At 41.5% G+C, this 20,000-nt stretch overlaps 1 protein-coding gene across 1 annotated transcript in view; it reads right to left on the bottom strand.

Moving 5' to 3' along the window:
- The window catches only part of plxna1b (plexin A1b), a 199,802-nt gene that overhangs the window by 120,777 nt on the left and 59,025 nt on the right, over positions 1 to 20,000 (bottom strand). The window contains exon 3 of the mRNA XM_027147335.2: positions 7,447 to 7,629. Coding sequence (XP_027003136.1) covers positions 7,447 to 7,629 — 183 coding nt within the window. The remainder of the gene's footprint in view (positions 1 to 7,446; positions 7,630 to 20,000) is intronic.

The following is a 20,000-nucleotide window of genomic DNA, read 5'->3' as shown; positions in this document are numbered from 1 at the left end:
CTGGGACTTCTGCTCTGCTGAGCCAATCCCAGCACCAGCACGGCACCACGGCTTGTCTCTCTGCTCTGTATGCTGAACTGTCTCCTGTGAAGTTCACCAGGTCAGCGTTCCTAACACAACTCTGAGACTACAATTAATGAGCCCAAACACACACACACACACACACACACACCTGTCTCCAGCAAGACCCTGAACACCACGGCAATAAAGCAAGCCTTTTGGCATTGTTTGGAGAAGGAAGCAGAGATTGATGGGTTTGGGAGTTTGTTCCAGACCATGTCCCCCTGCAGACACACTCACGGGGAGCACAGGGTCCACAACGCAGACGGACAAATCGGCATCGAGCACCGATTCTCACGAAGCCATTTAAGAACCTGACATGTCTTATGAACAAACCAAGATTCTAGATATTTAGTAAAAAGAATATAGACTAAAGGATACATCATAAAAATAAGGACATTCATAATGAGGTCTCTATTTCGGATGGGTGAGTTTTTTCATGCAAGTAGTGTAAATTGATTCAAAATAAAGTTGCCATGTTGGTTATGAATACATTTGGCGGCTGAACGGCAGAACAAGCAAAGAAGCTTTCAAATCCTGAAGTCATAGCCAATCGTAAACAAGAGACAAAGAAGCAAAACTGGCTGTTCTGTCTGGGTGGGAGCAATTTTGTTTGTGTGTCAGTGTGTATGTGTGTCTGTCTGTCTGTCTGTGTGTGTGTGGGTGTGTGTGGGTGGGGGGTGGTGCACGTGGGTGTGTATGTCTCGTAAATCGCAGAGACAGCAGCCAATCACAGCTGTCTGTGAGTGCCTGTAAACGGAAGAAGGCAGAAAGCTCTTATCCGGTGTCATGCAGCCTGCAGGGATGCATTTGCAAACATTACTCAAAGAAAACTCTAAAAGGAATGTTGGATTTGTAGTGTGTAGAGTATTTTAGAGTATTGTGGAGTTGTGTTACAGTTCAGGCCTCAAGCTGTGTTCAGTTAAACACTGAAACACTAATTACAAAGACTTGGATGTCAGAGCAACAGACAATCCCTTACTCTTAGACTTAGTGTGCGTGTGCGCGCGTGTGTGTGTGTGTGTGTGTGTGTGTGTGTGTGTGTGTGTGTGTGCGCGTGCACACACATGTTGGTGTGTGTCACTCTGGGCCAAAGATAATTTACCTCTGCAGCTCCAATTATGGCCTCTCCTTTGGACTCTGTCACAGAGCAGTACCATTTAAGTAATTGCTTTGGACTCTGGGTGCGCCAGTGTACACCTGACACACACACACACACACACACACACACACACACACACACACAATATATATATATATATATATATATATATATATATATATATATATATATATATATATATATATATATATATATATATATATATATATATAAACATTTTATATTATAATATTTATAACAATACATTACAATTATATAATTATTTATATTATATAATTTGTAATAAATACACACACACACACACACACACACACACACACACACACACACATAAACACACATAAACACACACACAGACTCTTACACCATTCCTGGAGCCTAGGAACGTGATGTGAGGCAAAACTGGACGAAGCAGTGCTTTTCCTACAGATCTATTGTAACCAGGCACCCCGTGTTGTTAAGCCCTCTGTTAAACAAACCCAGTGCAGCAAACCACTCCTCATCCATTATTCATTACTCCCTCCACGTCTCTTCATCTTGACAGATTAGCCCCTCGTTCTCTGGTGTGTTGGGTAAACGAGTGCATCATTAAAAAGAAGAGAGAGATGGACACTGCTGACTTCATTCTCCTCCGCCGAGTGAAGGCCGAATTCATTTGGGACTATATGTGCTTTCTGGATTTGTGGACATTAGACTCAACATTTCGTGACACCAGCTGGTGCACGGTTATATGAGCCACTTATACACGCAAGCCTAAAGATATGCTGTTTAACTGGCCCTATACTGGAACCGTGGGCCAATTTTGTTTTTATTTTTTTTTTTTATCCGATACAGTCATTTCACTACTATTGCTTAATTTTAATTGCCTTCATCAGTCTATGAACTGTATTTGCGTGGCTTTATGTTTTTCCTGAATGAGAAAACGAGCTTGATTTTAACCAATAAAAGTGAAAAATGTGTCATAGTTGCGTTCTTATGATTCGACTGGAGCTGCCTTGAGTAACTGCTGTAAGCAATTTCAGAGCATCTGCTGTCATTTACGCCGACTGTATAGTTTATATCTAAGGGGTTTAAATTAGGTGTAAACTCTCATTAAGGCAAACGATTCCTTATTTAACCCCCAACAACCGTTCCCAATCGTTATGGTCTAATATCACACGGTATGACTTGGGCTTTATTTTTTTTATTAATTGGAATTTATTTCTGTACATCTGAAGACAAAAATTGTGCATCGCCGACAGAGAAGGAAAGAAGAATTCACCACAGATATGAAGCTTGATAGAAATAAATTTATTCGTAAATCATTTGCAGCAGCGTTTAACTCAAGAAATTTGGAATGCATGAAATTCCAGTGACTTCAGGGGGAAAAGAAAGTAACCGTACTACGTGAGCTGTTGAGAAAGTCACTGATGTAAATCTGAAGTGACAGGCTTCATATCGGAACTGGTGATGGGTTACTGCACACTTCTGTACAGATTACGTTGATGCGTTTAGGCCACTTAGTTCAATTGCGTGCATGTATTTAAGGACGATTTTGTGAAGATTTTCATTTCAAGTTAATGACTTTAAAGAAGGTCATCTCAAACAAATCTGTATGTTAAGACAAAGACAAAAAATAGTACAGTATCTCAGGTGGAGGAGATGCATGTGTCTGATAGTAGCTGATGATCTGCAGAGCTGTTTAGTGGTCGTTTGTGCTGTCAGCTCTCTGTGAGCATTGCCTTTTATGGAGTTTTGTGGGCGTCACTGATGCCCCTTTTCCACCGAGGCAGTTTGAGTGCTGGTTCGGAGCCAGAGCCTAATTTAGAACCAGTTCTTTCTTTTTCGACAGCCAAAGCACCGGCTCTGAACCAAGAAAAGTGGTTCTTAAGTAGCACCAAAACGTTGCTGGTCTAGACTTAAGAACCGCTTGTGTCAGGGGCTGTGGGCGGGGCTACTGTTAGCGCCTTGGATAATGTACCTTAAGTATACTAATGTTTAATACACTTTTAATACTTTTGATAGTGGGTAGCCTCATGCTAAGGCTAACTTTTTTCTGTGTTAATGATAAAATAACTTTTTTTCATTAACACAGTACTTTATCGATTACAACCTCTGTTTATACAAATTACATGGAGCTGCATGTACATGTTGGATTCGCCGCGTTTGGATGCTAATGTAGGTTCACAAAGCCATGAGCATTAACAGTAAAGCAACATCCGCCGTTGTTGATGTGTTTGCCGCTGCCACGCTAAAGTTGCTGGGAAACGTGACACGTATACAGTGACGTCAGACTTGGCTCTGCGATGGCTCTCTAGCCGATGGAAAGGCAAACCGGTTCTTAGAAGGTTCGCCAGTGGAACCAACTTTGAACCAGCACCAGCACTAGCTCTGAACCAGCACTCGGTTCCTTTTGGTGGAAAAGGGGTATGTGTGAGCTTTCACACTGGCAGGTTTGGTTTAAAACTAGCTTTTGCATGAATATTGCTAATATAAAAGCTGTGATGTGGAGCACGAAGAGCACCGTGTTACCAAAACTGAGAAGGCCAGTAGGAAATGCCGCGAGTTCGGTTGCGCTGGAACTGTTCTGTGATTCCTGTGAACTCAAGTCTGCACTTGTTTAGTAGGAAGTAAAGTAAACTGCGCTTGTGCTTTAGGTGATGACGATATCATTATTACCCACAAAACACGTGTAGCATTAGTGACAGGGGGGACGACATTGTAGGACACAAAGGACCTAAGGTCCATTACTGCACAAAATAGAACCACAATTGTTGAGTCATGGGTGAGTGTGTTCTCCATGTGTGATGATGCAAGGTGAGTGTTCAAGTGTATCAAGAGAGTCTGAAACCAGATCGACGCTGCAAGGGGCTCGGGTTCGGACCACAGCAAACGTGCGCGGTGTGAAAACCACCGCAGATTAACTCAGCTGAGTGAGGAACATACTTCTTATGGTCACTTACCAGCATACAGCCACATGTATATACAGTAGCTATGAAGCTGGTGTAAAACTGATGGAAATACTGTGCTGGGTTTGGCCTAAAAAACCTTCACTCACAACTTTGCACACGTATGCTATAGAACACAACGGGAAGAGGACAGTGCAGTGGCGCCATGAGGTGTCAGGAGCTCCCACGTCACATGCGATTAGTGTGAGAGACAGATGCAGACCATATTAATATGAATGAGAACATGGGGTATAATTAACACCCTTATTACTGAGAGGGGGGGGGGGATGCCGTATAGCTAGACAAGAGAGATTCCAGTAGTGTAAGCTCGAATGAAGTAATTCAGGATGACAGGGAAGCCATTTAGCCAGAAAACAATGTGTCGGAATGACCTATTCAACCCACTCAGAGAGAGAGAGAGAGAGAGAGAGAGAGAGAGAGAGAGAGAGAGAGAGAGAGAGAGAGAGAGGACAGTAACCTACAGAGAAAGACAAAAGACATAGCTAGTATGAAACTTGCCAGACAGACATGGTGTGTGTAGGGGTATAATTGCATGCCTGGCTGCCTGGCTGGCTGAAGTGCAGGGTGTGTGTGTGTGTGTGTGTGTGTGTGTGCGCTTGTGTGTGTGTATGTTCTTTTCTGTCTCAGTCTTCCTGGACTGCTTTACTGTACAGTCCACTCCTCCATCTGTTCCCCGGCTGACCAGAAGCCCAAACAAAGCGCTTCAAGAGTTTCCTCCTCCTCCTCCTGCTTTGCCCTCTCTCTACACTCCAAACCCTCCCGTGACAAGTGGAGGGCACGCTAACCCTGACCCGCACACCAACACCGCGCAAGTCCAAGTGACTGTGCATTAACTTTTTTTTTTAATATGTAAATGTAGTTAATTGGACATCTTGTATCCCTCTCTTGCTCTCTGCCTTTCAAGTGGAGCAACACAGAGAGATTTGGAGGACTTGCGAGAGGATCTGATCCATCACCGCGTGCCTGTGTCTGACCGGGCTGTGTCCGCTCGCATGCGCCTCACTCGGGCACAGCTTCAGCTCTCTCAGCCTGATTGAAGAGCCCTCGGCGGGCCAGACAATCACGACGCTCGCACAGGGAGCGCAGGAGAGAGCTCGCTGATACTAAAGAGCCATCTGCATAGACATGAATAAGAGGTTCGGATGGACAAAATGAGAAGAGGAGGGGGAAAAAAAACGTCAAAAGGATGTGTTATCTGTACGGTGTGCGTGTGTGTTTAAAAGTAAAGAGGCATATTTAAAAGCGAGGAGAGGCTAGGCGAGGACCAAAAGCAGTACAGCACACAAAATACAAAGCTCCATTATAAGTCCATCTCCATCTGAAATCTCTCCAGTAGCCTCTTCATCTCTCGCTCTCTCTCTCTCGCTCTCATTCGCTCCTGGGTATTGGCCACAGCCTGTCCTCCATTTCACATCTCAGTGAATTTATCATGTGATGCTTCAATGCTCCCTTCTGTCTAAACCCATCTCCCTTCATACACACACACACAGACGCACACACACATACACACACACAACCATAATGAAAATGTCAACGAGCGAGCGAGCCACCATATGTGAATATGGAAATATCCACTTACTACATAGAGTGCTCGGCTAGCTCTAGCATATGAGCCATGTCAATCTAAACACGGAATGCGAGCAGACAGCGAGCCACTCTTCCTGTTCCTCCTACGTACGAATAATGCCTTGAGGATGAGAATGAATAGCGTCCGGGTCTTAGGGATCGAAGCGATTCGCTCTCGAGCTGCATCTTATATGATCGAGGAGCAGTTCGAGAGCCAGTACTGAGCATTATCTGCTGTATAGACAAACATCATTCTGGAGGGAAATGAGATCATCGGACACTTTCGCCATTTTCAACCATTCGTTTTCGTTTTTGGTTTGTTTGCTATTTGGTTTGATTTAGTTTCACAGGAAACGTTGGCTGAGGGATGGCAAAGAACCAAAAATGTACTCGAGAGAAACTTTCACATTGACCAGCTACAAAAAAAGAAAGTGCTAAGTGTGTCTCGAAATCACACAAATCCCCCAAACATGGAGAACACTGAGCTAGCACTCAAACAACGAATAGCTAAGTTTATAAATAACACTTTGTTACACATCACCTTTTGTTGTGGGGACTAAACATCCATAACCAGGTCGTATGGATCAGTTAAACAGCTCCTAGTCTACATCTACAAGTGGTAACAATATTCATAAGGTTCATTCAGTTCGGTTCACTTCCTGCATGCGGGTGGATTCACAGTTTGGATCAGTTTCTCACAGCAATCCAGTTCGCTTTGTACCAGACCAAAACCACCACTTGTTTTGAGCGCTTGTTTTGGTCGGCAGCCAAGCGTGATTGTTGTGTTCCCATCTGCCTAAATGAATCTCAACAAATGGGGGAAAAAAAACAAAACATTCCAGGGATCGGTTCAAATGCTGCACCGAATCAGAGCTCCTTCAGACCTGACATGGTGCAGAACTAACAGTTGAGATACTTTTGCACATTAGATCCAGTTGGTTGCACTGCACTAATTAATTCTGCCATTTTAGACCACGGGAAAAACTTGAATACGCAAGCCGTGTTCACACACACAGACTTTTTTCATCTCAGCAAGCCTCCGGTCTCCATACGAGGAAGTATGCGCTCCTATGACTGGTTGCCATAGCAATAATGTCTATCAGTGGGTGGAGCAACGAGCATTCTGCTTAACAACAAATCAGATTTCTTGTCCAAAATGAAAGGTTCTGGAGAGAGATTTGGTGTTTGGATAGAATTCTGAAGTATATCTGTATCATATAGGAGATGAAGAAGCAGCGTGTGCTATTTATCACAGATCACGCGCACTTCCCTCTCGTTGGCAGTCGCTGTACCAAATCGCTTCATATTTGAATAACAGGTCTCAGTTTGTCACATTGCTGGACACACCCACATCTAGTCACCAACGGTTGCTTCGAGTCGCTGTATGTGTGAGCGCAGGCTTCTTAGCAGGACACAATTAAGTGGTTGGGGAACTTGCTACAATCTTCTAATCAGTTCCCCAAAGCCACCACGTCCTCTTCCTAGAAACCTGGTATCAGCAGAAACTCAGCCAAGATCAGTCACACATTGTAAAATCTTAACTAGCTACCAAATAAGTCATGAAGTGTGTTCACCTTGATTTACTGGTCTAAATGTGTTAAAGGTGAGGTGCAGTAAGTCAGATTTTCAGGATTTCTGGGAACCACCCAGAGCCATGAAAAATGCCGGAAGACAACGCCTTCATCGCAGGCACATTCCTCAACACCGCAGTCATGGGAAAAAAAGCAGAAAAGGTGTGGTTTCTCTTACCTTCTTCAGGCGGCCGGAGCGTGTGCCTGAGAAAACCACGGTGTTGCCGCGGTAGTCGTATGCCGCAACCGATGTCATGCCGTCATCCTTATCTATGAATAGCGGAATGCCTTCGATGGTGGTGGTGCCTCCCAAAGGCTGGTTGAAGTCCTGTCCACAGAAATTATCATCAATCTGTAGAGGCTGCAAAAGCAAGAAAGAAAGAAAGAAAGAAAGAAAGAACGAAAGAAAGAAAGAAAGAAAGAAAGAAAGAAGAAAGTTAGTGTGTGTTTTGACTATAATGTGGTTTATATTACATTAATCACACACAGAGTGAGAACACGAACAGCTCAGGGTGATCAAAATAACCAACCGGGTGCCTATGTACAGAGTGCGCGCACACACACACACATACACACACACTCACAGACAGACACACACACAAAACAAAGACCTGTCACCTCGACTATGACTGTGCCAAGTAAGCATAGTCTAGTCTGAGCTGTATTTCAGGAAAGACAGAGTCTAGCTCTTAAGGATAACTTGTTGGAATGTAACGGGACAGAACAAAGAGTAATAAAAGCAAAACAAATGGGGGGAAAAGCTTCTCTGGGTCTCTGAGGCAGCATTGTTCCATTTCAAACCTTCCTTATTTGGTTTACTAAAAATACCCAATGATCATGTGATGGAGTCTACATCTTTAGCAACATCTGTTACTGACAGCTGCAAGTTCATGTCTGCACGTTTGAGTTGGAGCTGCTGTTAAATTCGACACCAGCAGAGTTTACGTCTTCCAGCTGAACACACAGAAGTTACTGCTGATCCCGGGTGCTCTTAAAGACGACGTGCTTTGGCTTACAGGCTGTTTACATTGTTTTAATCTTCAGTACTCAATGGCAGAGAGGATAGCTAAGGGCAGAAATGTATTAACGTATATTTAAACAAAATCCTGCGAAACAATCGTACTTTTGCATATGATTATGTGGTCATTAATAGCACTAGCAAATAAGACAGCTAAAGCTTTTAGACTAAACATCCTATACACTCCATACAGTACACACTGAGCATCATGGGATTCTGGAAATAATGACTAAGCAAATTTTCACTTTTTTTTTTGGTCGAGTCCAATGTCGAGTCCAAGAAGGCTTGATTTTGCTACGGCAGATTGAAGACACCTATGTGACGACACGCATTTGATGCATAAGGACTGAAGACAGTTTTGGTTGAATGGGTGTTGATGATGTCACATGACACTGAAAATCTCTAGCATTTGTGTGTGCTTGATTTTGCGTTCATTTCTGCTATCCCAAAAAGTAACAAATGATTGTGATAACGGATTTATTTTTAAACTGATCATAGACTAGATTATATTATTAACACTAGGGTGGATTGTTACCGACTAAAAACGACCCATAGAGTTTAGCTCTGACAGCGATAACCACACACACATGTGTTTCTCTGTCTATAGCAAAGTAACCTTAGTATCCTATACATGTTCTAGAAGGTTCTGTAAACATTAGTATCCCACAGCGCTGACGAAACGCTCAAATATAAAAGCACACCTGGTGACGGTGAGCCGTTCCAGCCGTTACGTCAATGCCCTTCTTTTAATACTTTATTGTTTCTATGGCAACAGCTCATTTACAGGCGCTCGTACAGTAGACGCTCGATGGAAATCCGACACTGACGATAAATGGATGTTTTTTTCTTCCAGTTTTTATAATTACCAAAAAAAAAAACTAAAATCTATGTAATGATGAATATGGTGCAGTTTCTGTGAGGAGATGTTTATGGAACATTTATGCATGTGGATAAGGAGACTGGAGTGTCAGCACTTTGTGCCATGAGAGAGGAGTTTGTAGTTTACTATTTTTCCTCAGTTTCTCCCCGAGTGTTTGGGTCTTATTAACTTCCAGAGAGAGAAATGAAATGCTGCTGATTTTGCATTTGTTTAGAACAACACTTGTCTCATGGACATAACCCAATAAGTATAAACAGTTACAAAGTGCAAGTGATTTTCAATTTAAAAAAAAAACAACACTGATTATTTTCCTGTTACCGTTCGGCCCACCACGTTATTCCTTACTTAATCTGTCAAGAGTTTTGGGAACATATTTCGGAAAATCTTTACGGACCTATCGAAATTTCTAGAACATGAGCAGAATTGACATTTTGTGTTTAAATGTGAGATGATGAGGACTTTTAACTCGTCTAGGCCAGGAATAAAAGACGACAGCACACGTAGGTACAGTAAATGCGACGACGTGGAGGTGTTGGAGTGATATGTCACTGTTCTCACCTCAGAGCTGAGAATTTTCTATTACAACCAGGAGAATTTTTATTTTTATTTTTTTTTTTAAACAGTGTACTAAAGGTGGTAGAGTGTTTTCGTATTTAGCTCCCAAACTTTGGAATAGTCTTCCTGATAGTGTTCGAGGCTCAGACACACTTTCCCAGTTTAAATGTAGATTAAAAACTCATCTCTTTAGTCAGGCGTACAGATAATACATCCCATAATATCATGCACCAGTACATCAGACCGGCACATTTTTATGAACAGCAGATATGTTAATCCCTTTCCACTGCTTCTCTCTTTGTACCCATCCCGAGGCATCCAGACATTGTACCAGCTCCCAACGTCCTCTGTGGGACGAAGCCTTTGGACGACTCTAAGAATCCTGAGACATCTCCAGTTAGACTCTGTGATACTAAGGAGATCCGAAGTCCATGATCCTTACACCAATACAACATTTAACTGACTGTATATTACAATCACACCCCCAGTGTCACCCATATGAGGATGGGTTCCCCCTTGAGTCCGGTTCCTCTCAAGGTTTCTTCCTTTACCAATTTAAGGGAGTTTTTCCTTGCCACTGCTGCCCGAGTCACCTCAGACTTGCTCATAGGGGAATAAATACATACACACTGTGAACTATATACAACTAATAATAATCTAGAATTTTTATTCTGTAAATTCTTATTTCTTTTATTATTCGTTATTTCCTTTATCATTAATTATGTCTTCCTTCTGCTCTGTTTATGTTCTGTAAAGCTGCTTTGAGACAATGTCTATTGTAAAAAGCGCTATACAAATAAACTTGAATTGAACTTGAATTGAACTGTATAGTTACAGTAGCTAAAAATGCCAGTGGCCTCTATGTTCACACTCTTCTCATGTTTAATATGACGATTAAATTCGTCTCATCATTTTACCAAGAAACCAGAAAATCCTGTGTTTGTACAAAAACGTGACCAATTCAACTAACTAAAGAAAAAAAACATAATATCCAACCATCCTTGTTATATCCTACACAGGGTTGTGCGCAGCCCGGACTCTTTTCCTGGGAACATGGGGCACAATGCGGGTGACACCTTGGGCTGTGAGAACACAATCTCTCTGACACACACACACACACGCTCAGACAGTTTAGAGACGCCAATCACGTCTCTGGACTGAGGGAGGAAACTCCACACCGGGTGGAACAGAGAATCAAACCCCCAACACTGGAGGTGTGAGGTTAAAGTGCTAACCTATAAGCCACCGTGCCTCAAATTATGTTCTGTCCGGTTAAATTTGAGAATTTAACAATGCTGTAATGAACAGTGCTTTAATAAACGTCCTGTTAGAGAGTCCCAAACACAGGGAACCGTTATAAAAAAAAGGAAGAAAAGAAAAGAAATTAAAAAAAGGCGAGAGAAGACAAGAAAAGCAGCGAACTTTTCCTTTTTTTAATTTTTGTAAGATCAGTGTAAACTGTGATCCAAGGTTAGGTAATTATCATATGAAAATGTAATAGTGGTTCAAGCCTATTTAGCATATGTTCCTGATAGAAGAGTGCTACAGAAGCAGTGCTCAGATCCATCTCAAGACACTTCTGTGAGCAGGCTGCTCAATCTCAGACGCTCCTGTTAAGTGGTGCATCTGGCATAGGGTTTGCATGCTCTCCCTAAATCACACTTAATTATCGCAATCTTGAAATCAGTCAAAATAACCACAAATTATTTTTGTTAAAGCTGAGCATGTGGAAGAAGCTTCAGGCATGTGTTTTAGCACATCGTGGCTGTGAGCAAGAGTGAAAAGCATCAGACTCCTCATCAATGCACTCAGACCTGATCCTGAAGCCCTCTGCTCCACAACAACACACACAGGCCGATACACACACACAGGCCGACACACACACACACACACACACAGGCCGACACACACACACACACACACACACACACAGGCCGACACACACACACACACACAGGCCGACACACACACACACACACACACAGGCCGACACACACACACACACACACAGGCCGACACACGCACACACACAGGCCGACACACGCACACACACAGGCCGACACACGCACACACACACACAGGCCGACACACACACACACACACACAGGCCGACACACACACACACACACACAGACCGACACACACACACACACACAGGCCGACACACACACACACACACACAGGCCGACACACACACACACACACAGGCCGACACACACACACACACACACAGGCCGACACACACACACACACACACAGGCCGACACACACACACACAGGCCGACACACACACACACAGGCCGACACACACACACACAGGCCGACACACACACACACAGGCCGACACACACACACACACAGGCCGACACACACACACACACAGGCCGACACACACACACACACAGGCCGACACACACACACACACAGGCCGACACACACACACACACACACAGGCCGACACACACACACACACACAGGCCGACACACACACACATTTTTTGTTTAATTTGTTTAATAACTCCTTTCTAATCCAGGAAATAAAAGACGACAGCACATGTAGATACAGTAAATGCAACGACACACACACACGCAGGCCAACACACACACACGCGCAGGCCGACACACACACACACGCAGGCCGACACACAAAGACAGAGGCCGACACACACAGACAGAGGCAGACACGCAGAGACAGTACGAGTTCCAGCATTTACACATTTACAGTTCTTCAATCTCTTTTTTTAGAAGCAGTGGCCTGGAGCACAATGTTAAATTGTGTAAAAGAGAAATGTTTTCTGTTTGATCAATATGCCTGCCTGCATAAAGCTAAGATATTTAGCTATATAGTGATGTTTAGTTCATTTTTATAGATTATAAGAATAAGGGCGTTTTTTTCACAGAAATGTCTGTGACATCATTTAATAAATGAGATCGACACTTCGAGTGTGCTCTAAGAAAATGGGGTGAGATTGTTAGCAAGCTCAAGGGCTACAGTAAAGAATGCAGATGCCAAACAAGACAAGTTCGGTTTGATCGATTACATTCAGAAAAAGAAAAAAATGAATAAAAATGCCATGTTTAATCAAACTATTGAGCTATACTTTGTGCAATGAGAGGGGGCATCTAATTACCAGAACATCCTCACACAGACACACACAGAGACATACTGCACAGTTAGAGGACATGACTGGAATGTGTGTGTGTGTGTGTGTGTGTGTGTGTGTGTGTGTGTGTGTGTGTGTGTGTGTGTGTGTGTGTAGTCTCTCATGTGAAATCTTGTGTGTATTGTGTCAAAAGGAACATGAGGCACATGAGGCCACAAGATAAACAACAGCGCTACAGGCTAGTTTAAGATACAATGTTCCCTATCTGTCTCTCTCTCTCTCTCTCACACACACACACACACACACCCCTACCAGATTAACCTTTACCCCTCCCCTCAGTATTATCTGCAGAACTGACAGACTCCAAGAGACACCGGATTGGACAGGGAAGACCAAGAAGGACAGGGAGCATCACCTGATGCAGTGAGACTAACACACATACACACACACACACACACACACACACACACACACACACACACACACACACACACACACACACTAACTACCCATCCCCGATCTCTGTAAGACGGTCTTTACTTCATTTTAAATCAAGTAAATGCAAATTTAAACACATTCCTTAACACAAAACTTAACCACACAATTTGTTTCCTTAAACAAATTTAAAGACACTTGGAGGTGTTACATTCTTTACATGTACATGTACTGATAAATTAAGGAGTAGGGGTTTTCTTTCATAAGCAGTGCATCAGCATTGAGAAAAATGGCTGGTGTACATTGTGGCTTCTCCTGACTAATCGCTGCAGCTCTGGACTGAACGCAGCCCTCGAGCTACTTGTCATTTGCTATAGTTCTATTCCCAAAGTAACATTCCGAAATCAGTGTGTTTGTGCTAAAGGGGGTGAGGGGAGTGAGCGAACTGCTTCTCCCTCTGGCACAGGGGTCAAAACTGAAGTCCAGCAGAGACTTCAAATCTCAATGGTGCAAAAGTGTGCCTTGGGATCTCGTGTCAGTTTGCGAGCGCAAAAACGAACACGCCACTAACCCCAGTGTCATGGCAACGTCACAGCCGGTTAACATGAGAACCTGTGGAACCCACGTGACTCTGAACACTACATGAACTCACACTACGACACGACATGCAAGCAAGAAACGTTGATATTGCAAGAACATATAGTCAAAAAGACTGTACTGTAGCTGCCTGACCATCACATCTACATTAGCTTGTTGAACGTTTTATTCCAAAGTCATGAACCTCCATTCTTCTGGAAAGGCTTCCTACAAGATCTTGGTGTGTATCTGTGGAAGCGTATGTCTGTGAAAGTGCTTTGTGCACAGGGGCATTGTCATGCTGGAACAGGAAAGATCCTTCTCCCAAACCGATACCACAAAGTTTCAGCAATGAGCACAATAGAGTGGAAAACACCTCACTCCTACATGGACAAATAACAACCAGAATGCTGCAAACGTGTGTACAGAAAAGTAGAACTGTCTGTAGTTTGATATCATTTTACAAAGACTGGAACGTTTGTGAAACAGTAAACTAAAAGTGGTTTGGTTTACTGAAATAAATAATGTGAAGACTCTGCTGCATTGTGTACCGGCTGTATCTGTAACAGCGCTACACTGTACTATCTAGGTGGCCGCTGTGTTAAACCCTAGGGATTGGGCCAAAAAAAAGGAAAGAAAATGTACTTCTAACTCTTGCTGAAAACGAATGATCTCGTCACTTTTTCGCGCTGTGTGTGTGAACGCAAACTTATTTCACTTTTCGAAATAAGCGCTCACAGTCTCAGGATGAACGCACACGTCCCTGATCTGCACTGTAGTGTTCAGTGTGTAGTTAGGTGTTGAGCTGCATCTCATTTACCACGATACCTCTGTGCTAATAAAAGAATTCTGCATCTCAGTTGATGATGATGATGGATGTGGAGACAACATACTATTTCCAAAGGATACATTTTTTTTATTAATCCTAGATAAATGTGTTATATTTCTATTAAAATGTCAACTTGTCTGTAGTTGTCTGCAGCAATATTTACGAGCTTTTCATTGCAGTATTTAATTACATGGATTTACGGAGTAAAGCACTGAATTATTTTTCATGAGATTATTAACCTGTAGAAACGGCAAAACTTTCATTTACAGGAGAAAATGTATCGACTTCTTTATAATGTTCGATAATGAACGTTTAGTTGTGTAATTTCGTTAGCTTACGTACATGCAGAGTCTGATACAGTGCTGAGTGTCTGAGAGCTTAAATACCATGGCAAGTCTGACAAACACTGATCCACTGAGAAGTTTCAATTTCACAATGCACAGGACATGAATAAAATGTCCTTCTATAGTGTTTACATTGGCATCATGCATGGGAGTAAACACAATACCTTCTACATTACGCAGAGAGAAAACATCAGGAGGATGATTGAGGTTGCATTTAAATTCAATTGGTGGTTAAAACTGAAAAGTGTTAAAAGTGGATCTGTTCCATGAGCGTAAAAAAAAAAAAAAAAAACACTTCAGAAAACGCTTCTAGTGTAAAATGGCCTGGTGTAATCCATCACGGCATGTGAGCGTCCTCATAAACAATATTGCCACAGTGCACACACACACACACACACACACACACACCTGAAGGAGAATAGAGGGCAGTGTTTTGCTTTTTTTTGCAGACAAAACTCAAAGATAAAAATGTGACACTTTAACCAAAACTAAATAATAATTCATATTTAATTTAATAATTCATTTCCCCTCGCTGAATAAAAACGAGATGAAAATCAAACGGTTTCTTCTCATTCTTGTGTGTTCGCTTTGTAAAGGAAATTATATATGAGAGTCAATAAAGACAAGTGTGTGTATGCATGTGGGTGTGTGTAAGTATGTGTGTGTGTGTGTGTGTGTGTGTGTCTAGACAGAACCCAGTAGCACTGTATTCATGCCCATGCGGTGCTAGACAGAGGCTGGATCAGTTTTCTCTGATCTGTGTTTACATGACAACTCTTCACAGTTGGAAATCTACCGTCATACACCGTAGCTATTTATCCATCAAATGAATCGACACTAAATCTTACAATGAGCAAACGAATAAAACTGACATCTATTTTGGTCAAAATGCTAAGGCTAAACTAATGCCAAATTAGCAGTTGAGATGAATGCTGATATCGGGGTGGACCCAAACACACACCCCCACATAATCAGGCATTAATGCATGCACGCTGTTCTCACAAAGGCACAGACTGCTTATTATGTGTCTGCCCAGGAAGCAAGCACTATAAATACACAGCAGCACAGCTTCTAGCAAATACACCTGGCTACATCACACACACAGAGACAGAGAGGAGTGTGTGTGTGTAAGCTTATAAGTAATATAAAGCACATTTCACAATTATCCCCCAGTTGTTTAATACTTTCTTAGATCATTTCTTTATTTTCAGGAATCGTTGGCTTGTAAAGTGAACGTGGAGCTATGAGCCGAGACAGAGACAGCAACTAAACTAAAGAATCTCACAAAAGCATGCAGCCACACACACACACACAGAATTCCACACAGTGGACCTGCATAGGCCTTTCAATAGCCCACAGTGTGCTGAAGTGAGGCAGTGGGTACATACGTGTTTGGCTGTGACCTTATTCTAAAGATATGTCTAGCCAGTTAAAAATAAAACCCAGATTTGTAAAGATTCAGAGGCAAAGTGTCACAACTTGAGCCACTGCTTCCAGAAAGAGATCACAATAAAAGTGTTGGTTGTAACAGAGAGATAAAAACACAAGCGTTTGAACAGATAGATACACAGTGGTCCAGACACCGGAGCAATCTGGTCACAATGTCCCACAACACGAGTTTAAAGCGACTACAACAGGAGGCCAAAATGTACTGAATATCATTTTAAAGTGAGAGAGAGAGAGAGAGAGAGAGAGAGAGAGAGAGAGAGAGAGAGAGAGAGAGAGAGAGACTGTCTTATAAATAAATATAAAACCTGTTTATTTTGTCACCTTGTTTTTGACTGTTTTATTTCTTTTCTTTTTTTTACATTCATTGAAATAAAATTGTCATAAAAACTGTCATTTTTTTAAATGATATAAATATATATATATATATTAATAAAATAATATATATATATATATATATATATATATATATATATATATATATATATTTATTTTATTTTATATATATATATATATATATATTTATATATATATATATATATATCAATCATTTAAAAAAATGACAGTTTTTATGACAATTTTATTTCAATGAATAATGAAATTTTTTATTTTTTTTTTTTTTTTAATAAAATCATACCACTATCATACCTGCCGTTTATTTGATGTGTTTCGCATTTCACCAAAGCAAACCAGGGGTCATGACTACATACTTTTTAACAATCCTGGAATTACAGGTCATCTACTCTGAATATTCATAATGCATCATGGTCATTTGTCTCCATGACTAAAATGAATTCAAATGAATTTTAATGCCACTCCTAAGCACATTTACTTGTCATATATGATACGTGGAACGCTCACATGTGGGTTCACATACTTTACATTTAAATTGCTGTGTGTGGAAGAGCTCACAGTTGGCACTCGTCATGTCTACTGAGGAAACTAGACTGAGTTTGTGTCACACTGGAGCTTATTAAAGACAGGAGATGTTATATGCTCTGACCACCAAGGGCCACACTGTGATGGCTGGACATCTGGGTCAGATCGTCTCCATCACAACAGGTCTTGTAGGGTGCTTCCAGTATGCAGTGGTTAGTATCTACCAAAAGTGCTCCAAGGAAGGTCACTGTGAACGGGCGACAGGGTCATGGGAACCTAAGGCTCACTGACTCATGTGAGGAATGAAGGCTAGTCCTTCTTTTCCGATCCCGACAGAAGAGCTACTGTAGCACAAATTGCTGAAAAAGTTCATGCTGGCTGTGGTAGAGATTTGTCAGAACACACAGTGCATCACAGCTGCTTGTATATAAGTCTGTGTAGCTGCAGACGGGTCAGACTGCTCATGCTGACTCCTGTGGGAAGAGTTGGCACCAGGATGCACTATGGGCAGAAGACAAGCTGGCGGATGCACTCATGCTCTGGGCAATGTTCTGCTGGGAAACCTTATGTCCTGGCAATCACGTGGATGTGATTTCGACACGTACCACCTACCTTAACATTGTCGTTGTCGTCAAATTCCCCAGATTTTAGTCTTATCCAGCATCTGTAGGATGTGCTGGACAAATCAATGGAGGCTCCACCTCACAGCTTACAGGATTTAAATGATCTGCTGCAAAAGTCATGGAATCAGATACCACGGCACACCTTCAGAAGTCTTGTGGAGTCCATGCCTGGACAATTCAGAGCTGTTTTGGTGGCACCAGTGGGACCAACACAATATTAGGCAGGTGGTTTAGATGTTATGGCTGTTTGTGCTGTGTGTGTCAACATTCCCACATGCATCTGGTGGGAAAAGTCTACTTTAATTAACGTGGGAGTTTGTTGGACACACTGATGCTGTGGTCTGGGGGAAAAGGGCTTAAAGAAAACTCCAAATTAAACAATTAGGCCAGACTAATGAAATTTACTTATCTTAAAATATGATGCAAGTCAAGTTAATCTGCACAGAACCAAAAGTAAAAAAAATATATATATAATAAATCTCCTGAGGCAGCCTAAGGTGAGCGATTAAGACACTAGAGCTGCAGTTCTTCAAGTGAGAGCAGGGATCCTTTGAGCTGGTGTCCAGGTTTTTTCAGGGTTGTTGTATTTTTTTTTTTTTTTAATACATATGGATATGGAGCTGAATGCGTTTAAGCCTAACCTCAACAACAAGTTGAATAACAATTAATGCCTTTGTTATTTTTGAATAAAAAACTTGTTCCTACTGTGGAACGTTCAGGAAGAACAAAGCTCCAAGGGCCCAATAAATAGCCAACAAATTTTGACCTATGTTTAACATGTAATATTTTGACTAACAGTCTAAAAAAAAAAATGAACATTTAAAATATTAAGAGAGCAATCTCATTTATCCTGGAGTTGGTCATTAATCTGAAACCATACGTTAAATAAAAAAATTATTCTCCGCCGACAAAACCTACTGGGTTCCAGCACCAAGACGCTTCCAGTGTAGAGTCGAGAACCAATGGTGTAAAGGGTTTGGGACGACATCAGGTCACCTCTAGGATCTCAAGTTATCTTTCTTTCTGTCCGTTACAACATTTTAAATAGCAAATTATTTACAGCCCTGCACTGTTCATACTGTACTTATCCAACAATAATTTGCTATTTAAAATGTTGTAACGGTGAATCAGTGGTCCAAAGTGGAACCAGCAGGTAAATAAATACAACACACTGCTAATGCTAGCGTTAATGCTCTGCTACCTCGGAGCACGAATTTTTTCCACTTTATAAACGATTCTGAATATTAAATACCGAGACGAATTTTTTTGTACTTAAATAAATTACGTAAGTTATTCATTAGAATGGATTTTGGTAGACGAGTTCATCAGCTCATCGGAAACACTTTGTGGCTTTGGCTCACGGGAATGATTTAATCACTTCCTAATCATCAGCAGCATTAACATTATTTGTAAAGAGTTACATCTGATACATAGTTGTAGGACTATTTTGTCTCGACGAGTCATAATCCTCCACCTTTTTGCTTTTCTTTACTAAAAAGTGATACGAGCTGTTTACACATTCGCAACAAATGTAGAAAATTTATATTACATGTATCGTGGGCTAAATATTGTCAAACATACACAAGTCTTTTATTTTTTCACTTTCACAAGAATTAGAAGGTTCCGGTTCCTCTGAAGTTCCATGAGACGAGGAAGGAGGCGGGACTTCCTGTCTGTTCCAGTGGCACATGCTGGTTAATCATCTCTCATTTTATCGGAAAATAAATACTGCACTTTTAGCATATTTTTGAGTGCTAATTCTTCCGAGTATAACTGGATGCTTTTGCAGAGAAACTACACAAAATTTAGAAGAGGAAATAAATAGTTATATAATATATTAAATTATATAATGTATAATTGTGTAAAAATGATATTACATGCATGAGCATAATTGTAACATATTAAAAGGGCAAACCGGTATTAAAACTATTGTTCTCATGATGAATGTAAAAACAGAAACAGACGTGATGTAATACATGATCGTGGGACATTAACACATGATGTAATGGGCAGCCACAATGGCCTTTTACTTACTATTACTGT

The sequence above is a fragment of the Tachysurus fulvidraco genome, chromosome 5 (assembly GCF_022655615.1).
Source record: "Tachysurus fulvidraco isolate hzauxx_2018 chromosome 5, HZAU_PFXX_2.0, whole genome shotgun sequence".
Taxonomy (NCBI): Eukaryota; Metazoa; Chordata; class Actinopteri; order Siluriformes; family Bagridae; genus Tachysurus; species Tachysurus fulvidraco.
The sequence above is the reverse complement of the archived record's forward strand: the minus strand, read 5'-3'. Positions and strand labels throughout refer to the sequence as shown.